At 38.3% G+C, this 20,660-nt stretch overlaps 1 protein-coding gene across 3 annotated transcripts in view; it reads left to right on the forward strand.

Annotated features, from left to right (window-relative positions):
* The first annotated feature begins 1,621 nt into the window (after positions 1-1,621).
* zfyve28 (zinc finger, FYVE domain containing 28) overlaps positions 1,622-20,660 on the forward strand; it is a 29,500-nt gene continuing 10,461 nt past the window's right edge. For 2 of the 3 annotated variants that reach the window (XM_016663027.1, XM_016663028.1), the window contains exons 1-4: positions 1,622-1,998; positions 17,842-17,982; positions 20,020-20,157; positions 20,258-20,460. In XM_016663027.1, coding sequence (XP_016518513.1) covers positions 1,963-1,998; positions 17,842-17,982; positions 20,020-20,157; positions 20,258-20,460 — 518 coding nt within the window. In that variant the 5' untranslated portion in view covers positions 1,622-1,962. The remainder of the gene's footprint in view (positions 1,999-17,841; positions 17,983-20,019; positions 20,158-20,257; positions 20,461-20,660) is intronic. The other variant, XM_007576179.2, reaches the window with a different exon arrangement.

Genomic DNA, 20,660 nt, shown 5'->3' on the forward strand with positions numbered 1-20,660 from the left:
ATTATTATTATTATTATTATTATTATTATTATTATTATTATTATTATAGATTTTAGGCACCACCTGGGTCATTCAAAACCACAGAAACAGATCATATAAAAAGGAAAATAAATATTATAATAAATTAGTAGGGTAATAAATGTAGTAAACTTTTTTTTCAAAAGTCTGAGGTTTTATAAAGATTTAATTTAAAAAAAATCTCACAGATTAAAAATACTAAAATAATGTTCAATAAAGAAAATGTACTGAATGTCTGTGACATATAAAATATGTGCAAACCCAATGTAAACTATCTATAGACAATCAGTTATAGAACTTTAAAACCTACTTAAAAACAAAACATAAAAAGGAGGGATAAACATACATAGTTCCCACAAGTCTGAACCAGAAGTGATCTGTACCGAACCACCATCTTGGTAGGCAAATGCAGCACAAAGCATAGATGAACCATGGCTACGAGACTAACAAAAAGAAATTGATTAACATTCTGACCAATGTGCAAGAGAAAGATATATCAACAAAATCACTGCTGTCAGGATCAACTTGTATGAGGCAGAGAATGTAGCTTATTTATTGTTGTCATAGCAACTCCAAAGCAACAGTCATGACAATTAGTTACAGATACCTACCAAGATGGCTGTCAGCTACAAAGTTTCCAGAAATGTGACGTCACATGAGAACTATGAAATGAGATTTTAGAATAGAAAACTAACAAGCAAAATTGTTTAAGATTTGTCTTTGACACAAAGAAGTCATATTCTATGACACTCCAGTTTTAGACCATCTTCTGAAACACTTATTGAGATGTAATAGAAACCAAATTAAACAAAATAAATGTTCAATCTGGTGTGTAAGACATAGCAAATGTTGGTCATTCTATTATCAAAAAGCAGAGTTGGGTAGTCATTATTTACGTTTACTCAATTACATTTACTTGAATAATTTTTGGAAAAAAAAACTTTTAGGAGTATTTTTAGTACACTTTGCTTTGTATTTTTACTTGAGTAGTTTTATTATGAAGTGTCGCTACTCTTAATTGAGTTAAATTTATGGATTTTCTACCCATTAAAGGAAAAACAAACATGTTTTAACCAAAAAAATCACTAGACGCAGACACACACGCGCGCGCGCGCACACAGGCACATACACACACGCACACACACCAGATCTGAAACAGATTTGAAAATAAAAATCATAATTTTGCCTGTTTTTATTATTTTTTTTTTACTATTGTCATTTTTGTCCATAAAATACCAAATTTCCACTAAACTTTATATTTCGGGGAGTCTGACTATGTAACTTCTACATATTAAACAATTAATTTGATCAGTTACATTACATGAGTAGATTTTTACCATATACTTTTTAAATCTTACTAGAGTAATTTCTTGGATGGCTACTTTTTACGTTTCTTGAGTAAAAATATGTTAAAGTAGTGCTACTCCTACTTGTACTCTGCCCACCTATGTCAAACAGACGCAGTTCCTGATCCAAAGAAAAACCTGTGGAACCGGTTTAGGTTTGTTGGGTGGTGCAGTACAGGTAGAGTCCTCTTTTCACAGGTGGCTTCTGATTGGTCGAAGCGGCCCTTGAAGGCACCATCGCAGGGAAAGTGGGCGGGGTCTGTTGTCAACGTGACCGTCATGAAGTAACGTTAGCGGGGGGACAGAACGGAGCGGAGCGGAGCGGATCCGTCAGTCGGTTAGTGTCCGGGGGAAGAAAGGAGGCTGAGCGTCGGAACAGTGGAAAAATGGGAATAACTCCCCGTAGATGTGCTTTGTTCCGGTCCACATCCACGGTGTAGACTCGGAGAACCAACCGTACACCGTGTCTGGTTCTCCGGCTGACAGCGGATCCACCGCAGCTAGCTGGGTTAGCAGCCCGCCGTCACCGTGAGGCTCCCGACCGACCGGGCGGGCGGCAGAGGAGAGCTGAGGAGGGGCTGTGACAAAGGAAGGAGCCATGAACCGCTTCAGAAAGTGGCTCTATAAACCCAAGGTGAGTTTCTGCGGACCGTCAGGCTATCTCAGCCTTGCCCCGACCCGGTTCTGATGCGGTTCATCCCGATGGACTCTGCTGCAGACCGGCTAACATTAGCTGTGATCCTGATGTTTGACAAGCTGCTGTCCCTTTGTTGGTGTTGTTGTTGCTTTTATTGTTGTTGTTGGGATGTTTTTGTCTCATTGTTGGAGCCTGACAGCTCAAACTGATTTAGTCACAGCTTTCAGCAGCTGTCACTTTAATTAGATTCTCTTTTAATAATTTATCAGTTTGACATTAATTAACATGTAATTATCAAACATTAATATCAACTGAAACCCAAAAACAACTGAATTATGTAAACTATATCTCTGAAATTGTTACTACCAGAAGCACATTAGATCTTATAAATATTGACATTGATTTAAACTTACTTTTTTATGTAACTAATGAACTCTTCTATAAAGACAAAATTTGCAGCAAAATTCGACAAATTAAAGATATTGTCATCCAGTAAATAAGCTAGGTTTTGTAAAATTGTTTAGTTAAAGCTCAAATTTTTACATTTTCATTTGTTTTTCCTCATTCGTTACTTTTTTCCAACTCAGTACCTCTATTCTGCATATCATTTGCAACACATCTGAATTAAAGGAACAGTTAATGATCAGGCCTTTGCTAAACTATCTGATTGAGTCCTTTGAATTGAGCCATTGGCAGGGATGCACCTAAAAGATACAGGACAGTGGAGATTTTTTGATGGATTTCATACATCTGGAACTGATAATTTCTCAATCACTTGTAATAAGTGTATAAAACCAATAACCGAGTATCCTAAAATCAGGAATGGATTTTTTAATGTTGAAGGTACACTCAAAACTTAAAAAAAGACCTTCAGCTTAATGAATAGGCCTGTCATGATAAATTGTGCTGGACAATAAATTATCCACATAAGTTATCACAATAAACAATGATATTGTTGTTTTGAGATCGTTTTCAAGTATTGGTAATAGCATAACAATGCAAGAAGAGACTCTTAAAGATCGATAAACTTTAAATTCGAATGAACATTTGACCGTGGAACTGGAAATATTTTAAATATCCAAAATAAATAAACAAAACAACAGAAATAACAAATAAATTGGATAATAAAGAGTCTATAAATAAAATTGTCCTTCAAAAAAATGACTAGTTGAGACCAAAGTATCAGACTGAAGACTTTTATCCTCCAGTTTTTGGTAAAGAGAGAAAAGAGAAATCATGCAGATGGAAATTATTGAGTTTGTTTTAATTTATCATGCGATTAATTGATTTATTGCTTATTGTTGCATGCCTACTTACTAACACCTTTTAGATGTGAACTTTTTAGTTGAATTAGCGTGACTCAGAAACCCACCTGACACAGCAGAGGAAGTATTAAAGGCTTGGTCGTCTCGTTAGGCGAACAGTTCAATAATACTCCGACTGCAGCAGGGAAGCTTGGCTGACCGTGTGGACATCTCTCCAGGGTGCAAATTCTTGTTAAATGTTTTGTTAACTTTAGGCCGTGTGGAATTTCGACCCACAGTCAGAGCATACCAAGAGCTGGAAGCAGCATAACGGCTTTAATACCGACACTGCAGAGGTTTGAATCAGAATTTATAAAAGTTATTTACTCTGATCATGAACATCAATTAGACAAACCAGCTGATATTAAATAAATATTGCAGCAGTTATGTCATGCAGGCTTAGATAAAAAAGAGTTCTGATTACATATTATCCACCTGCTCTTGACCACACACCTGCGTCAGTTCGTTTCTTCTGCTAAGTCATGTTTTCTTTAGCGGTCAGCAGTGTTAACCTGCGTAATAACTCCTGGGAGGTTACATCAGCCTCCCTCCTTTCTGCCAAACTACAGCCTTCCTCCCTCCGATTTACCAGAATCGTGCATCTGTCTGTGGAAGTGAAGCGACCAAAAAGTTGGGAGAGAGGAGTGCCGAGGAGTCTACACCCATCCCGTCATATTCTCCTTTTATAAGTCTTATGATTGAAGGCTGTGGTTTAGTCGCTGCGTATCAACACTAAGCAGTTTATCTCTGAACTATGTACTCCTGGAGATAGAAAAGTGCTGAATCAGCACGCGCCGTTGACTGAAGCAGGGATATTGATATTTCCAGAGCGGCTCTGTTCCACCCTGGATTAGTCCCATGGTGAAAGGCTTTTTTTGTTTTGAACCCCCCCTGCTACATAATCCCGGCTCAGACTGCTGGGAGAGCAGCATGCAGGAAGTTGTGTTTCCTCCTCTTTCCACCTGTAATATTATTATTATTATTATTATTATTATTATTATTATTATTATTATTATTATTATCACACAGTTTTAATAAGTATTAAAGACATTTTAAAAACATGTTTTTCTGCTTACAACGTCACTCTTGTAAGCAGATTACCAGAGTTGGGAGAGGCTGGGTGTGAAAAAGGAGGCAGTGTGTTTGAGTTTTTAATGTTAGGTGGACCTGTGTTCCAGAGGCGCTGGTTCCCATGGTAACCACATTGTAAACAGGAAGTGCTCCATGAATGCAGAATCTGCAACCTTTACAACCTAAAGAAACATTTTTACCATCAGTGCAGCCAAATAAAACAATTCTTTTAGAGCCACAAAATTAGTTTTGTAATTTTAGATAAATATCTACTATTTATGTTGTAAAAAATAGTTTTTATTGTTAGAGAGCCATCATTTTATTTCCATTTTTAGGAATTTAAATTAAAGATAAAGATACAATTTAGCAAAAAAAAAAAAAAAAAGCACATGGATTCAAACCTAATGACAAGAAAATCAGATCTAAAGCAACATGGCTGAAACGATTAATCAACTCATTTGTGATTAATTGATTACTAAAGTAGCCGTCAGTCACTAAAAACTCTGAGTTACGACGTTTAATTTCCATCTGATGTACGTAAAGTATTTCTTAATTGACTTTAAAGGCACCACTTTCTGTTTTTAACAGAAAAAAAAACTATAATCCTGAAAATATACAATTTAATTAAAATCAAATTACTTTATTGACCCCAAAGGCAAATTAAATGTTGTTGTAACTTATGGAAAGATAATGTCTCATGACAATTGTAGTCACATTCCACTTTCATATTATTTGATCTACTGTTTTTGTTTATTTACATTAAGTAAGTTTTCTTTATTTCTAATATTCCAAACAGTTTAGCATGTGTCTTGAGTTGTTTTAAACAAGTTTGCTTCTTTAATTTCAAACACTTCTGAATAGACAGGAGATGGTTTTATGCTTTATATATTATTATTACAATATTGAAATCTGCAGTATTGTTGAATTTTAAAGCATACAATTAATTTGATAAATATTTTATAATTTGGATCATAATGATCTGTACCGTCTTTACTGTAATTCTTGCAGTGTTGTCCTGCACAACATTATGCTGCCACCACCGTACTTTACAGTTAGGATGGTGTTCTCATGATTGCAAGCTTTTCCTTTTGTCCTCAAGATGTAACAACGATTATTACTTCCAAATACTTCAGTTTTACTTTCACAGAAACTAAAGTTTTTCCAGCATCTGAGGACAGATGAATAGTTCCTTCAGGATTTGACCTTTAGCTCCACAGAGCATGTTACCTTTAAGTCCTTATTGCACCTGCAGAACATTTTAATGGTTGCATGATTCACACTGCACTAACATGGGAATCCTTTAAATTGCTAATGCTAATATGAATGCTTTCATATTAGGAAACACTAAACGGAACTTTAACTTTAATAGATACATGTTAAAAGGGTTTATTGTTCCTTTACCACGTTGACTTTGAACATGCAGTAAAAGCAGACTGTATTTGGTAGGGAAATAAAAAATAGATTTAACAATGGCTAAAAAAATTAAGATCCATGTTAAGGAAACATGAAAAGTCATTTCCCTGTGTCATAAGTGGTTGTTTTGGACAAATGTTGTAGTTTTGTGGTTTGTATATTAATTATTTCTTTCTTGAAGAGAAATGACAAATGACGCAAGATATTTACACCTGCCTTTATGTCAGTCATCCCTTCTTGTAGTTGACCTAAATTCAAAGTCCAAATAAATATGAGCTGAAAATATGCTTATAAAACAAAACGATTGTTAGACTGAAACCAAATGAGCATATTGGTGAAAAAATACAGATTTTTCACAAATTAAATCCTCTGTAATTTTTGGAATAATGACAGATTAATCTAATTAATCAAGATTAATCATGATTAATCATTTCAGCCATAATTGATTGTGTTGTTTTCAAATACAACTCTGAAAAAAATCAAGAGACCACTTAAAATGATCAGTTTCTCTGATTTAACTCTTTATAGATTTATGTTTGAGTAAAATGAACATTGTCCTTTTATTCTATAAACTACTGACAGCATGTCTCTGAAATTCAAAGCAGAAATTTAGTATTTATTTGTAGAAAATGAGAAATGGTCAAAATAACGACCTAAATAATGCAACAAAACAAGTTCATATTGATTTAGAAACAACTATACTAATATTTTAACTCAGGGAGAGTTCAGAAATCAATATTTGGTGGAACAACCAGGAGGTTTCTGATGGGGTTCAGTATCTGTGCTCTTAGTTTTTTACAGATCTGTGTATTCTGCTGTTTAGATGACTGAGAAAAGAAATGGCAGCAGTGTTACTGATAATTTGATGATTTTTAGATAAAATCCTTCCAGCCTGAAACATCATTTAATGTGAAAACAGTTTCCAGGAGCAGCTCTGATTAACTTTGAAGGAAGTTTGATGAGTTCTTGCCTTGATTGTTGGATAATTACAATACTTGCTACTTGAGTAAGTCCTTCTCTGCTGGTTCTGGTTTCTGGAGGCGATGGGGCAGAGTGAGCGATGTGGCTTCATATTTAGGACAGTTTCTGCAGTTCTTTGTGAAGCGTCCCATTCTGCTTACCCAGTGGCCGTGTGGTAATTGATTTGGTGTCGGCTGCAGGGATTTACAGAGCTGATCCCAGCACAGACTGAGGCTGGTTCGGCGATTGAAAACCCGTTTTAAATTCATCGCAGGACCATTGGACCTCTGCTGTCCGAGGCTTGCGACGGTGGGGACCGAAGGAAACCAAGACAAATTAGAAGAAGAGTTAACAGGCTTCATACGGCTGCTTGAAAACCTTAAAAATGCTTCAGTTTCATTTAGATTTTTGTATCAAGAGCTTGATATTCTAACTACACAATTTTATAATAAAGTGAAATCTCACATTGGATTGAAAGCCTAAATTTGGAAAACATTATTGAAACCAGATATTTTCTCTCACTGTTTGAAGTTAAACCAGAAAAAGCTTTTGTTAATGTATGTCAGATACAATAACCAAAATTATTTATATCTGCTGAATGCCAGAAAACTTGGAACTTCTTTTATAGAGATTTTCTTGTGACTCTTTGTGTTTAAGCTATTTTCTGCCACAATTTGATTTTCAGTTTGAAAGCAGGATTTCATGTCTTTTATCCTCAAAACTTGTAATGCTTGTACTCCAAACTTCTGCTCTCTTTCAAATATTCACTGTGCTCTCTCAAGCCTTTCTCCTTGCACTCAAAACTTGCCTCTGCTCAGATCAAATCTCTGTTCCCAAACCTCTTTGCTCGCTTGCAAATCATTTTCTGCTCGCCCTTGGAACAGAAAAGTACCGTCAGCTGGCAACCTCTCAGCCAATAGAATGAAAGTGTTGCACTGGGTGCGTTTGTTTCCTTCTCGCAGGTGTGCCTGTGTGGCTGCTGTCGATTGTAGCAACCTGCACCCCCCACTGGATGTAGGGAGGACATGTGAAAAATGCCCCCATATTAAGCATTTAATTTGAGAAGGAAGGTCATTTGCTTTAAGACAATTTACTTTTGAATGTTTCAATATAATGAATACTTATTAGTAATGACTTGACTTATTTATTGAAATAGTGAGCTTTTTGCTTTCTGTTAAATCAATGTTTTGTTCTCAGACCAGTCAGGTGATTAGGGTACAAGACATAATGTTCAAGACATAACGTTTATTCATATTTTAGTTTACATTGTCCCTGCTGTAGAATGAATAAAACTACCACAAAAAATACTAGTAATAGTAATAAATATCATATAATAGTGGATTGAATGTATTTTTTTTAGTTTATTTGTATTTGGTGCTGGGAAATATTTGAAAACTCACCTTGAAAATGCTTGAAAAGTCCTTGAATATTGCTGTAGTAGTGTCCAAACCCTGAGTTAAGGTGTGATATCCTGACCTTTGCTCTCTTCTTCTTCACCTTGTTTCCACTGATGGTAATTGCTGCGTTCTTTGATCAGAGGTGCTTCAAGCCTCCCCTGCCGGGTCTCTGATGATGATAAAGCATTAATCCAAGGTGTCCTTTGTCTGAGAAGCAGCCAGGATGTAAAAACTGTCTTTGCTCTTATTTTGGGACAGAAAGAAGGATTGTTGTTTTCCAAAAGAGTGCAATAGTTTTTTTGGCATGCAAGAGAAACATGGCTATCAAAAAATTATATAGTCCCAAGATAAATAGTGCGTGGCCCATTAAAATGCTATTTTTTAAAATAAGTTTTGCTGTTATTTTCCTAAACTCTTCCCAAAAAGCCCTGATTTTGTTTCATTGCCATGAACAATGTAATAGTTTCATGCATTGTGCACACATATCTAGAATATTAGGGTTAAATTTATTCAGTTTAACAGGTATAATGGTCCATTTAAATTCCACCAGACATTTAATTTGGCTCCTGTCAGGAGATTTGAAATAACGTGTAACCTTTTTTTAAACAAAACAAAATAACAAATTGAAAGTTGATGCTTTTTGTTTTGCAATAAAAATATATACATCAGATTGTAAGTAAGTAAGCAAACTCAAAAGACACTTTATCTTTTGGACAACTTGTTTCGAAAAATGTGGATTCTTCTGAAGTATTAAGGACCAAACACACCAATTTGTCTGCAGCCGTCCTGTACGGAAAGCAGTCACACATACATTTCAGTGTTCGTCGTGGCTGTCAGTGTGTCTGAATTTGGACAGCCTGGACGTTGCCCACTCTGTCACTTTTCATGACGGTGGACTCTGTGGACAGAAATAGCTCTGTTATGAATCATTCAGATCTTTAACTGGGTTTTAATTCAATCACTTCCTTCAGTTTAGTCACACTTTATCATCTTTTTGTTCATGCATTGAGTGATTATATAAAAGGTGTCAAGCCGTTAGATTTTTTTTTTTTTTTTAGATTAAAATTGTGGTTTCCCTGCGCTGCCAGCATCAATTCTGGATTGTATAACCAGATTACGTCTTGCATAAGAACGTCCTTGTGGTTGTTGAAAAGGGGGGTTGTCCCGCAACCGCCAGGAGGTCCCGGACTTCTATCCATCTAAATCCTCTGCGGACCCTTATTTTACCCCTGTGTGCCGTATGATGAGACGGGCACGTGTTTGGGTCGTTGCTGTGGTCCAAACAGCAGATTAGGTCAGCTGTCAGAGATGAGAGCACAGATTATGCCATCAGTCCAGATGGGTAGAGCGCGCTCACAATATGAAGTCAATGAGTTAAATCGAGTCTCCAGTCTCTGCTTTCATTTCCAGATTAGTTCAGTGTATTTATAAAATGCAAGTTTACAACAAATCTCCTCTAATGATACTTTCCAGACAAACAGTCCAGGTCCAAGATTAGAGTGTTTTCACAGTTGATAGTCTAGATTTGGTTCAACTGGGGATTGACATTGGAACATTTGTTAAATTTTCATCTAGTGCAGTTCTCTTTCACACTGCACTGAGTGGAACAAACCAAACCATTTGAAAAACCTGTTCCCCTCCTCACCTGTGGTGGCGCTGCATCAAAAACCACCAAAGAAAACGACACAAAAACCTCAGAAGAAGACACACACAGAGTTCCTTCTTCATGAAATGTAAAAAAATGGAGACGCAGTTGTTTTTCTTTTGTAAAAAAAACTACAAGACATTTCTCCTGCTAATGCCAGACTCGTGCTTTAATTTTGGTTATATTTACCCAGCATGCTCTGCACTGCAGTACGTTTCCTGCTTTTGGAGCGCTCTCCAGTCCGCTTGGTGTTCACATATCTGTTTGAATGACACCAGAATTCATTTTAACCAAACCGTTCTAGGTGAACCAGAGTTATCTTCCGTAATTTGAATGCATTATGTGAACGCCAAGTGGGCCAGAGACCGCTCCAAAAGCAGGAAGTGGACTACAGTGCAGGGCATTCTGGGTAAAAACAATCTAAACAAACATGCAAATCTAGCGCTAGAGGTAGAAATGCCTTGTGGTCTTTTACCAAAAACAAAGTGAAATCCTACAACCGCTAAAATCTGTTGCCACTCCATTTTTGTTTACATTTCGTGATGAAAGAAGTTGCTCTCATCATTCTCTTTGGAGGTTTTTCAGGTCGTTTCCTTCAGTGGTTCTTGGTTTAGCACCACCACAGGCAAGGAGGGGAACAAGTTTTTCAAATGGTTTGAAAGCGAACTGCACCATCTGAAAATGTAACAAATGTTGCAACTCTGTACCCCAATCTAACTGAGTCAGGTGTGTAAAACACAGATAGTTTAGTTTCCTGGCTTCATCCAGGAAAGAGCATTAACTAAGCACAGAGGCTCTCAGCCAGAAGTACTAAAAAGTTGGACGACCAACTGTATCTTATCTGGAAAATGGAAAACAAATTTAATGGTTGCATTAGTGGTCAAAGAGGTTGCAACCTTCCATAGAGGCACATTCAAATAATGGATTTAAGATATCTACATTGTACAGAGTTTCTGGTTGAAGAATAACCAACAATAGCTCTGCAGTAGGAGGTAAAGCCCCGATGGAGGCTGAACTTGAAAGGAGTGACTCAACACAACTGCTTCAGCAAACGCCTGCATTCTCAGAGTTTAAAGTTCCCACAAACTGAATATAAATGATGAAAGAAATTGTGTCTTATGCTTTAAATAACAAAAAAATCCTGAACTTACTGAACCTGGCGTTTGGTTTTTAGCCGGTTGTCTGCCAGAGATAACTGGTTTCCCTACACAATATTTGACTCTGATCTCTGGACGGAAGCCAGAAGCAGCAAATTGAGCCTGGAATAGAGTATGGAGGGCAAAGCCAAGGTTTCTCATAAGTCCCTTAAGTGGGCTCAGTATGCATGCGGCGCTGCAGCGGACGCTCAGGAAGCATTAGCCTGACAACCGTCATCGTCTGTGCAGTCTGAATGGAAATGAAGCCCCGAATCAGCGGTGCGGGTGAAGAGCTGGTCGATATGATGAAAACCTCGATCGTACAGCAGAGAGTGGCTTCTGCTCTCTTGATTTGAAACAAAAAAAGGCGCAAAATGTTTCACTGAGTCATTGTGAGTTTCTGTTATTGAGGGGGCTCAACTGTAATTGCCACTTTGGGTGAACTTGTGGGCTCTTAGCCTTCTGAAATGAAGGGTTTGTGACCGCAGAGGAGGGAGATTCAGAGAGAGGTCACCCTGGACGACTGACAGGGGACTGGTACGCCACAGCAGACACGAGCCGAATCTGCTGAATCATTTCACCTCTTATGTGAGGTGAAGCTGTCATTGGTGGGATGATGACGCACCTTGATGGCTCAGGACTCAGGAAAATTTTATACAATCATCAAGGAAATCTTTTGGAAGTCATAACCATCTTTTTTGAAGCATTTCTTCCATAAACCATTTGTAAAATGTCAGCAGCTTTACCTTCAGATTGTTATTAAACTTGGAGAGTTGGCCACGTCCATGGAATAATGCGACTATGATTAGTGGGGGGAAGGCCATGAAACTGAATATCCGAGTCAGGAATATGCTATTACTACTTTTAAAGGGGATCTTATGCAACATTTTTATTCTTCCGTTTTGGTCTCTACTATTTTTTTAAATAGCTCAAGTTCTTAAAAAAAAAAAAAACCCAGCTGTTTTTAGGTCAGTATTATGTATTTTCCAGGCAAAGTGTGCCATTTTACACTACAGTGAAGTAACCATGTTAACTTCAGTTGTTGTAAGAATGCTATACATGTAAAATATGACTGAAAAGAAAATTTATTTTGTAATTTAACGTATTGAAATTGGGCCTCTGTCTCTTTAAGAAGTCTTGCTCTTTCCAACACTTCGCCTTCAGGAAGTCCTCACAACATAGCTCCTCTATTAGCCCTTTAGCAATGTTTATACTTGTGTTGCACTGAGAAATAGCTCCTATAATGAGCTCAGCACCAAATGTTTGCTAATTGCTGCTGGCTAGTCTGAAGGAGCCAATGAGAGAGGTGGAAGTTTGGAAGCTTGGAAACTGCAGCTCTGAGGAGGAGCTGCATCCCAAAGGCGGGGCTAGATCCACCCAGGGGTTTGGCACAGCTAAATGGTTGCCATGAAGATTGAAGGATTTCTCAAGCACGTGTAAAAGACTCAGGGTAACACCCCAGGTATATTTTTGATGGAGGAATCACATTATAACATGATGAAAAGTTCACAGAAGTTGATTTTACATTTTGGTGTCTGGAAAATGAACAGTTTCAAAAACCTTAAATGTCAAATCACATTTGAAAGGCACTGCGCCATTACCTAGTAACCCCAGCCAAGCTCAGCCTTGTTACCTAGCAACCCAGGTGTTACTTCCAGCATGTTTGGTTAGCTGGTTTTACCGCTTTGCATTGGTTTACATTGGTTGTTGTTGGCTTACCATGCAGAAACCACTTGCTGCATTCTTGTTGGTTGTGTAGGAGGATCTACTAATGCTTTGCAAAAATGTTCAGTTGTATAATTGTGCTTTTGATTGCAGCCATTTTCACATGCGAATGTAAATGTTGAGTTGGGGGTGTGGCAAGCAATTTTTATTTTATTTAGATTCAAAGTGACAAGACACCTGAAAACAGCTCATTCTGAAAGGAGCTCAGAATCGGTAGAACTGAGCAAACTAAAATCTTACTATCTAAGAATCATGTTGTGGAAAAAAAATGTAACGAACATGTTTCGCATAGCTCAAACCTATCCTCACCTGTTCAAGGAAGCATAATTAGTCACTTTCAGAGACTTGTCCCCACTGGCCTGGAAACCCAGCTCAGTTACTAAGCGGTTTCTGTTTTGCATTTGCTGCTCTCTCTGTCAAAACTAATCAAAATGGGCTGCAAATAAAGCTGTTTGTGGAGCCCAAACAGCTTAGACTGAGACAACTTTCTTTTTAATGCTTTACTTTGAGACAAGTCTTTTTTTATTATCAGCTTGATGTCGAGACTGGCCATGGATTTAAAAGGCATTTTTATAATTTATTTGGTGCAGATACTCCTGTAGCGATGAGGGAGCTCCACCTCAGCATTTGTCTGTTTCTTCTTCGCTCCAGCTTAAACTAGGCCAAGTTTGAACAGCTGGTGCAACAGGCTGCAGGTCGATCACATGGACCGTAGACGTGAGGGTGAAAAACATATTTCCTTTCAAATCCACAGCGGACAAACATCCAACGTAGATTAAGCATGCAGCTTTCAACCAGATCTTTCTCCAAGAACATTGCCTGTCTTTGACTCCCCCACCATGATTCAATGCTGCAGGAATTCACGAGGAGTACAGCAGGAGAAGACGACAGGATAACAACTGTTTCCAACTCCTCTTCCTCATTCAGTGTCCGCCTTTAAGCTTCCAACATGCCATCAGTCTGTGGGCTGTTTCTGGGCTGGAAGGAAGGTTTTTCACTGTCTCCCACTCCTGTTTCCTGTTTAGTCATGGTGGCATTTATTCTGTACCACACACTCACTCATTGTTGTGGAGATGTCCAGTCAAATCGGCCTCTTCTCTGATTGATGTCACTGGGTTTAATGGTGTTCAGAGGTTGGGTTTAGATGTAAATGTACAGACCGCATGATGTGGTTAGTTCGGCTTCTCCCATTAGCCATTCCCATTCATCCAATCACAAAAACATAAGGGATTTATTGTAAATTTTCAAGATAGTTTCCACCAGTGGTGGACGTTGCCAACTAAGGGTTCATTCACACCAGTCTTGTTTCGTCCACATGAATCCAATTCCGGTTAATTTGCCTAGAAAATCTGGTTTGTTTGGGAAAGTGTGAATGCCTAATTGAACCAAAAATGCGAAATCTGGTCTGCCTAGAAAACTCGGTCTCGTGAACTTTGGCACTGTTTGAATACATATCTGGATGCAAGAGGACCTGAGACTGCTCCAAAAGCAGTAGTGATATAGCCCAGGGAATTCTGGGTAAAAACAAACAAAACAAACCTGACAGTCCAGAGTTAGCAGGAGGAATGGTGCCTGGTATATTACCAACCTACAACCTCTAACATCTGACATCACTCCGTTTCTTGTGAAGAATGAAGTTACCTTCATGTCTTTTTAGAGGTTTTCTTGTTGTTTCTTTCAGTAGTTTTTGGTGCAGCGCCACCACAGGCGAGGAGGGGAACAGGTTCCTCAAAGGGTTTGGTTCATTTGACAGTGCAGTGAAAGCGAACCACACCAGCTAAAAATATAACCAATGTTGCAATTTTGGTCCCCCATAAAAACAGATTTCTAGGACAAACTACACAACTATATGGTCAATGGTTACCGATTCACTTTTACACACCATCTCTGCTCCCCACTTCCATTGTATCTTTCTAAACATGACTCCCAACATTCGCCCATGAACAGAACGTAATGCTGTTTTAATGATTTGCTCTGTGTGATTGAGGTTTGCTGGTAAAACGATGCCAGTTTGAGTGCTGAGCTGGGAAATAAGCGAACCTTTTTTTTTTTTTTTTACGGCAGGCCGTGCCTGGAATGAAACCCACTGAGGGTCTTTGAACAGGAAAAGAAATTGGGTTCTGTAACATCTCTGATCTGTCTGTGTGAGTTGCCTTTAGACATGCTAATTATTTTTAAATTCAGTGTGCAATCAATTGAATAGGAAAAAAAAATACAAGATTCGGTATGTCATCTTTAAGTAACAACCTTTTTGAAGGTTGCGTGATCATTGTTGTTTCCTCCTCACAATGTGGCAGCTGTTGGTCGAATCTCCATGTTTTCCCCTTTCTGTTTGTTTTATTATTGATGAGGGGAAGGGAGGGAAGTGCAGCGTGTATCATATTCACTGAGAAAAGCAAGCGTCAGTGTAGGGGTGGGGTTGTGGGGTGTCACGCTACAGGAAACACTGCAAACTTCAGGGAAAAAGACTCGAGAGGTTTCAGGAAAACACCAGCATGCTCGAGGAAAACCGCCTGAAAGAGTAATGATTGTGAGTGAGATGAGCCAGTTTACTGGTGCAGCAATCCAGTGTTCAGTGTGCAGCACAGTCAGGTTGTCCTTTAAAGGTCCCAGGTCATTACTTGGACTCTGTGGTTTACCTTTTGGCATCTTTGTCCCATTTTTAAGAGACATCAGACTCTTTCAAGGACACCTTGAGGTATTTTTGTTGTCCTGTATTACTCAAATCGGTTTTTAGTAGAGGTAGTTGGAGCGATTAATGGTTTGTTAGATTGAAATTAATTCCAGTCGAACTAATTTCAATCTAAATTAAATTGGTCTTTTAATGTTGACATTGAAAGGTATTTTAATGTTGTCTTTTACAACATCAAGACCTTCTTTTAATATTGTAGTTTGGCCACCAACCAGCAGAGGGCGCCGCTTGTCAATCTACGGAGCCAAACCGTTGATACAGAATTAAAGATGGCGGCGACAAATCACCACGGAAAAGAAACAGTCGTAGCAGAATCCAGTTTGGTATGCAAAATGTACATTATGTGGTTCTTTTCTGAAAAATAAACACTTGAAAAGCTCCTTAAGTTTCACCTCAGTATCGCGCATTCAGCTGAGATGCTACGTGACGGCGCAGCGTCGGCATATGAAGCATTTAGCCCTTTACGTTACGGAAGATGTCAGTCCTCACTTTACAAGAGAAAACTCAAGTTTTTAAGAAAACGGCCGCTTATCAATGACTCGTTAGAGCAATCAGTTTTATATTAACTCATAATCAATAAATTGTTGTAACTAGCTTTTTAGTTATAATAATTTTTACCCCTTAATCTTCTGTTCAGTTTTTTCTTTCTTTTTATCCACACTGTCATTCAGTGTGAGAGATAAAGGCACAAATCCTCTCCTAGGACTAGACATCCAAACTCTTCTGGGAGGTGTTCACACTGTATTAACTCTAATTAACTCCTCTTGTTAGGATTAATGTCATTTTTCCTCCTAAATCATCTTGCATACTTGTTGAAAAAGGATTTCTTTCTCATAAATCAGCAGAGTTTCCCAGCAGCCCGTTGTAATGGAAGATGGCCTATACAGTGACCCACTTACCTGATTATATGTAGGCCTCTACAGATCAGCCACTCTTTATGGAGCTAATCGCGAAAATTCAAACTGGAAGACTCCATCCCCTCCGTTCGTCCATCGGCGTCATGCTCATCTCCGACCTCACCTGGCGTGTCCAATCATCAATCAAGTTCAGCATAAAAGGATCCACACCCAAGTCATCGGCCGCTTCCCAGCTGCCTTCAACCCACCACCTTCCCTTCTCCACCCTCATCCTTTGGCTCTCCAGGATGGCACTCTTTCCAGACTTCCACCACCAGTGTCGGGCCCCGGGGGAGAGCATCCCTAATCGGTTATCGGGATGTTCATCGAGTTCACATCAAATCTCGGCTCAGATCAGCTGCCGGGGCCCGAGCGCCAAAGAACTGTTATTCATTGCTGTCATTAAATCTTTTAATTGTTCCTTTTTCTTCGTCTGAGTCTTTCCAGATTGAAATATTAAACTGCAGAACCTGCATGTTTAAAGGCTGACTCCTTGTCCAGCTTTTCTTCACCTGTTCTTTTTATTTTATTTTATGTTTTTGCAAAACAGAAGTTAGGAGCTCCATTTTCTGCAAGTATCTGTTGAAGTGTTCATTGTTTTCAGAGTTAAAATATTCAGATGCCACATTACAAAGTTCAAACAATAAATATAATGCTGAGCTACACTATGTTACCATTGTTTAGCTCCTTCTCCATAGTACAATCTCATTCTAGCCAGTTAATGGAGATATCCAACTTGAACCAGTGTGTTCCTCACTATACGGGCGTGAATGTGGTAACATGGCCCAGCAGTGAGCTACAGTCAACACTCCAGTGTTGTCGTTTTTAGCGTGTCAGCGTATCCTCTACAAGTCTTAAATTTATTAGAGGACATCTGCTAAGCAAAATTCACATTTTGAAAGTTTTTATGCTTCCATTTGGGTCTCAACTGCTTCTAAAATCAGCTCAAAAGCTTAAAAAACCCAATCCCAATAGGCTGTTTCTGGTGTCTTGAAATTGAGGGGTTTCAAAAACTTTCTAAATGTTAAGTCACATTCCACTACCTAGCAACTACAGCAGAGCCCAGTCCCATTACCTAGCAACCTCAGCAGAGCTCCTGCACATTTGCTCAGCTGGTTTTACTATTTTATGCGCTGTACAATGGCTGCTAGAAAAAAAAACGGTAACACTTTATTTGAAGGGGGGTGAATAAGACTGTCATGACACTTTCATAAACATTACATAACACCTGTCATGAATAAGCTTCATGAATATTTATGACTGTTGTCATAAAGTGTCATTCGGTAAAATGACGCTTTTAATACAAAGTTGACATTATTCAATATGTCTTTGTTATGACAACTTGACATTAACCAAGAAATCATTACTGTTTAAACTTTACCTTTAATAACATAAAGTTACCTAATTTTTAAAATGCAATCAGTAATACTTTTATAACAAATTTATATCAGTAATTATTTTTTGGTTATTCTAACCTGTTCAATGAAGCAAAAGCATCACCTTTAAACAGGAAAAGATTTCTCTGACTTATGAGTTTAAAACCAGAATTTTGTGGAGTTGTGTTGTAAACAGTTGTTCTACTTGTGTTTCTCTCTGAACAGAGGACAGACCCGCAGCTTCTGGCCCAGTTCTACTATGCCGACGAAGAGCTCAACCAGGTGGCCACTGAGCTGGACAGCCTGGACGGCAGGAAGGACCCTCAGAGATGCACGCTGCTGGTCAACCAGTTCCGGTCCTGCCAGGTCAGTGCAAACCACCAATGGAGTCCAATCTTCCTCTGGCTTCCAGAGCAAGGCATAAAAATAGGCTTTAAGTGGAGCAAAGCTGGCGTGGAGATGAATTGACCCCCAGCTTGTCTCATTCTGAGCCATTTTTTTCATTCACATAATCACCTGCTGAGAGTTTGGTTCCAGCGATAAGAACAGCCGGTGTGCTTCTTATTCATCCCAGGAAGCAGGCTGGGTGCTATGAGTGATTTACTGAAAGCTGATTGGCTGAATTCCTGTATGAAGCACTTCCACTGATGAGATGAGTTGGATCCGTCTGCGAGCGTCGGCCGACTCTGCGTCAGTAGCTGCAGAAGAAGAAAGCTTTTTATAGCTAATGATTTCATAGCCACAGATTTTATTCTATGTTTAGACGAAGAGATTGGGCCAAAACCAGAACCGAATTTCAGCATCATGCAGAGGAGTTTTCAGATTTGAATCTTGGTAAACTATTGAACTGCTTGTGCTGTGAGGGAGGTTTTCCTCGTGGCTTGTTGAGCCTCCTACCAGCAGCATCAGCAGCAGGGCTCAGGGGGAAAACGCTTAATAAGGTCATCACCTGATCCCCGACTGTTCAGTTTCCTTCACTCTGCTGAGCTGTCGCCTTGTGCAGCGTCAGTCAGTTTAATGTTTTATTTGATTAGTGGGCATCCAGATTAAATCAGCCGTTCATGCATTTCAGCCAAGTTGCAGTTGGTGAAATATTACAAATATTAAGTTCAGAAAGGAGCTTTTTATTCCGTATTTTTCTGGTTTCAACTACAGAGCAAATTGAGAACGGTGATTCTTATAAACTCTTTTATTCTCTTTTGTAACTTTTCAATGAGATGTGTTTCCAAAATAAACAAATGAATTATAATCACAATCAGCAAATGACTGAATGAAGCTAGTTTAAGCTACAAAATGCATCAAATAAATCATAATAAACATTGTTTTTCCCTGAGCAAGTGATTATTATCACTCATTTGAAAAGCCAACAAGGTTCTGTATAAATGGCAGATAAATATTTATTTACCTTCAGTCAAATTAATTACAAGTAATCAGTGAAGGTATTTGTTTTATAATATCTTACTTACATAAAAAATAAATAAGATTGAAGATTCATAATATTATTTAAGCCGTTGGAAAGTTTAACTTTAGAACTTCATGGATCTCAGGAGTTTAAAGTCGGGGCTTCTGTTGCCTAAGAAAATTTGGAGAATTTGAAAGTTAGGAGAAAGTTAAACAAACTACTTTATTGATTGTTAATTCAAAAAATGCAATTTTCTGAAAAAACAACATATTCAGAGCAGTAATTAAACCAAAGCTGTACAAAAATCAGTATGATAAAAACACATTTGTCTGTAAATATGTTTTAACTTCACCTGGTTCAAATTCACAAAAGGAACGGTTTACAGGTAATAAAATGTTTTGTTGTTTAACAAAGAAAAGTAGTTAAATTATTTGTTTATTTGCATCTTGTAATGTATTTTCTAACATTGTATAAAAGACCAAAGTAGTTAAATAAAAACTGTAGAATGTGCCAATTTTTTCTGTCAGGTTAATTGTCAGAATAATTAATCAATAAAATAATCATTAGTTACAACTAGGCGTTGCAACTAATGAACGATAAATTGCTCCAGAAGTTATCGCGATAAACAATAATATTTTTGTTTTCATACTGTTTTCAGGTATTGCAAAGGTAATGGTGAAATAATTTAAGAATACATTCTCAAATATCCATACACTTTAAATTCTAACAAGCACTGGAACTGGAAGACATTTTAGATATTGAAAATAAATAAACAAATAAATGAATTATGAAGCATCTGTAAACAAAATTGTCTTTTAAAAAGTTGAGACCAACACACCAGACTAAAGAGGTTTGTTACCCAGTTTTTGATAGAGAGAAAAGAGAAGAACAATAAATCATGCAAATGGAAATTATTGAGCTTGTTTTAATTTAATTTATCTAACAGACCTAATTTCAATCAAAAATTACTCTTCAGAATGTGTTTCTTTGCTTTTCTGCAGGACAACGTGTTGAACATCATCAGCCAGATCATGGATGAATGTATCCCCAACGACCGCGCAAACAGAGACTTCTGCGTCAAGTTCCCCGAGGAGATTCGCCATGACAACTTGGCGGGACAGCTGTGGTTCGGAGCTGAGGTAGGCAATTCCCTCTTGCTTCAGTCAGGACGAAAACAACCTGCAGAAATCCAGCGGTGGAGCTGAAATTCACCATGGCTGTAAACTGGTTCCTGTCCAGTGTTTGGCTGCAGGCTCCATCATCATGAACAGGGAGATAGAGAGCATCGCCATGAGACCCCTGGCGAAAGACCTGACGCGCAGCCTGGAGGAGGTGCGCAGCATCACCAGAGACCAGGCCCTGCGAGACCTCAACTTCTACACAGACCGCATGAAGGACGCTTTACGACACTTCGACAGCCTTTTCGCTGAGTTTGAGCTTAGGTGAACGAGAGATCATAAACATTGCATTATTGGACCCAAATTAGGCATAACATTATGACTACTTGCTGACATAATCCTTTAGTGGTGGGCAATATTTACCTAGTTTTATCACAGTATTTTGTGGTACTATTGTGATAATGATTAAAGTGAGTATATTGAATTTTTTAGGTAACTGTATGACTGTGACACAGCAATAACAG

The sequence above is a fragment of the Poecilia formosa genome, unplaced genomic scaffold (genome assembly GCF_000485575.1).
Source record: "Poecilia formosa unplaced genomic scaffold, Poecilia_formosa-5.1.2 Scaffold400, whole genome shotgun sequence".
Taxonomy (NCBI): Eukaryota; Metazoa; Chordata; class Actinopteri; order Cyprinodontiformes; family Poeciliidae; genus Poecilia; species Poecilia formosa.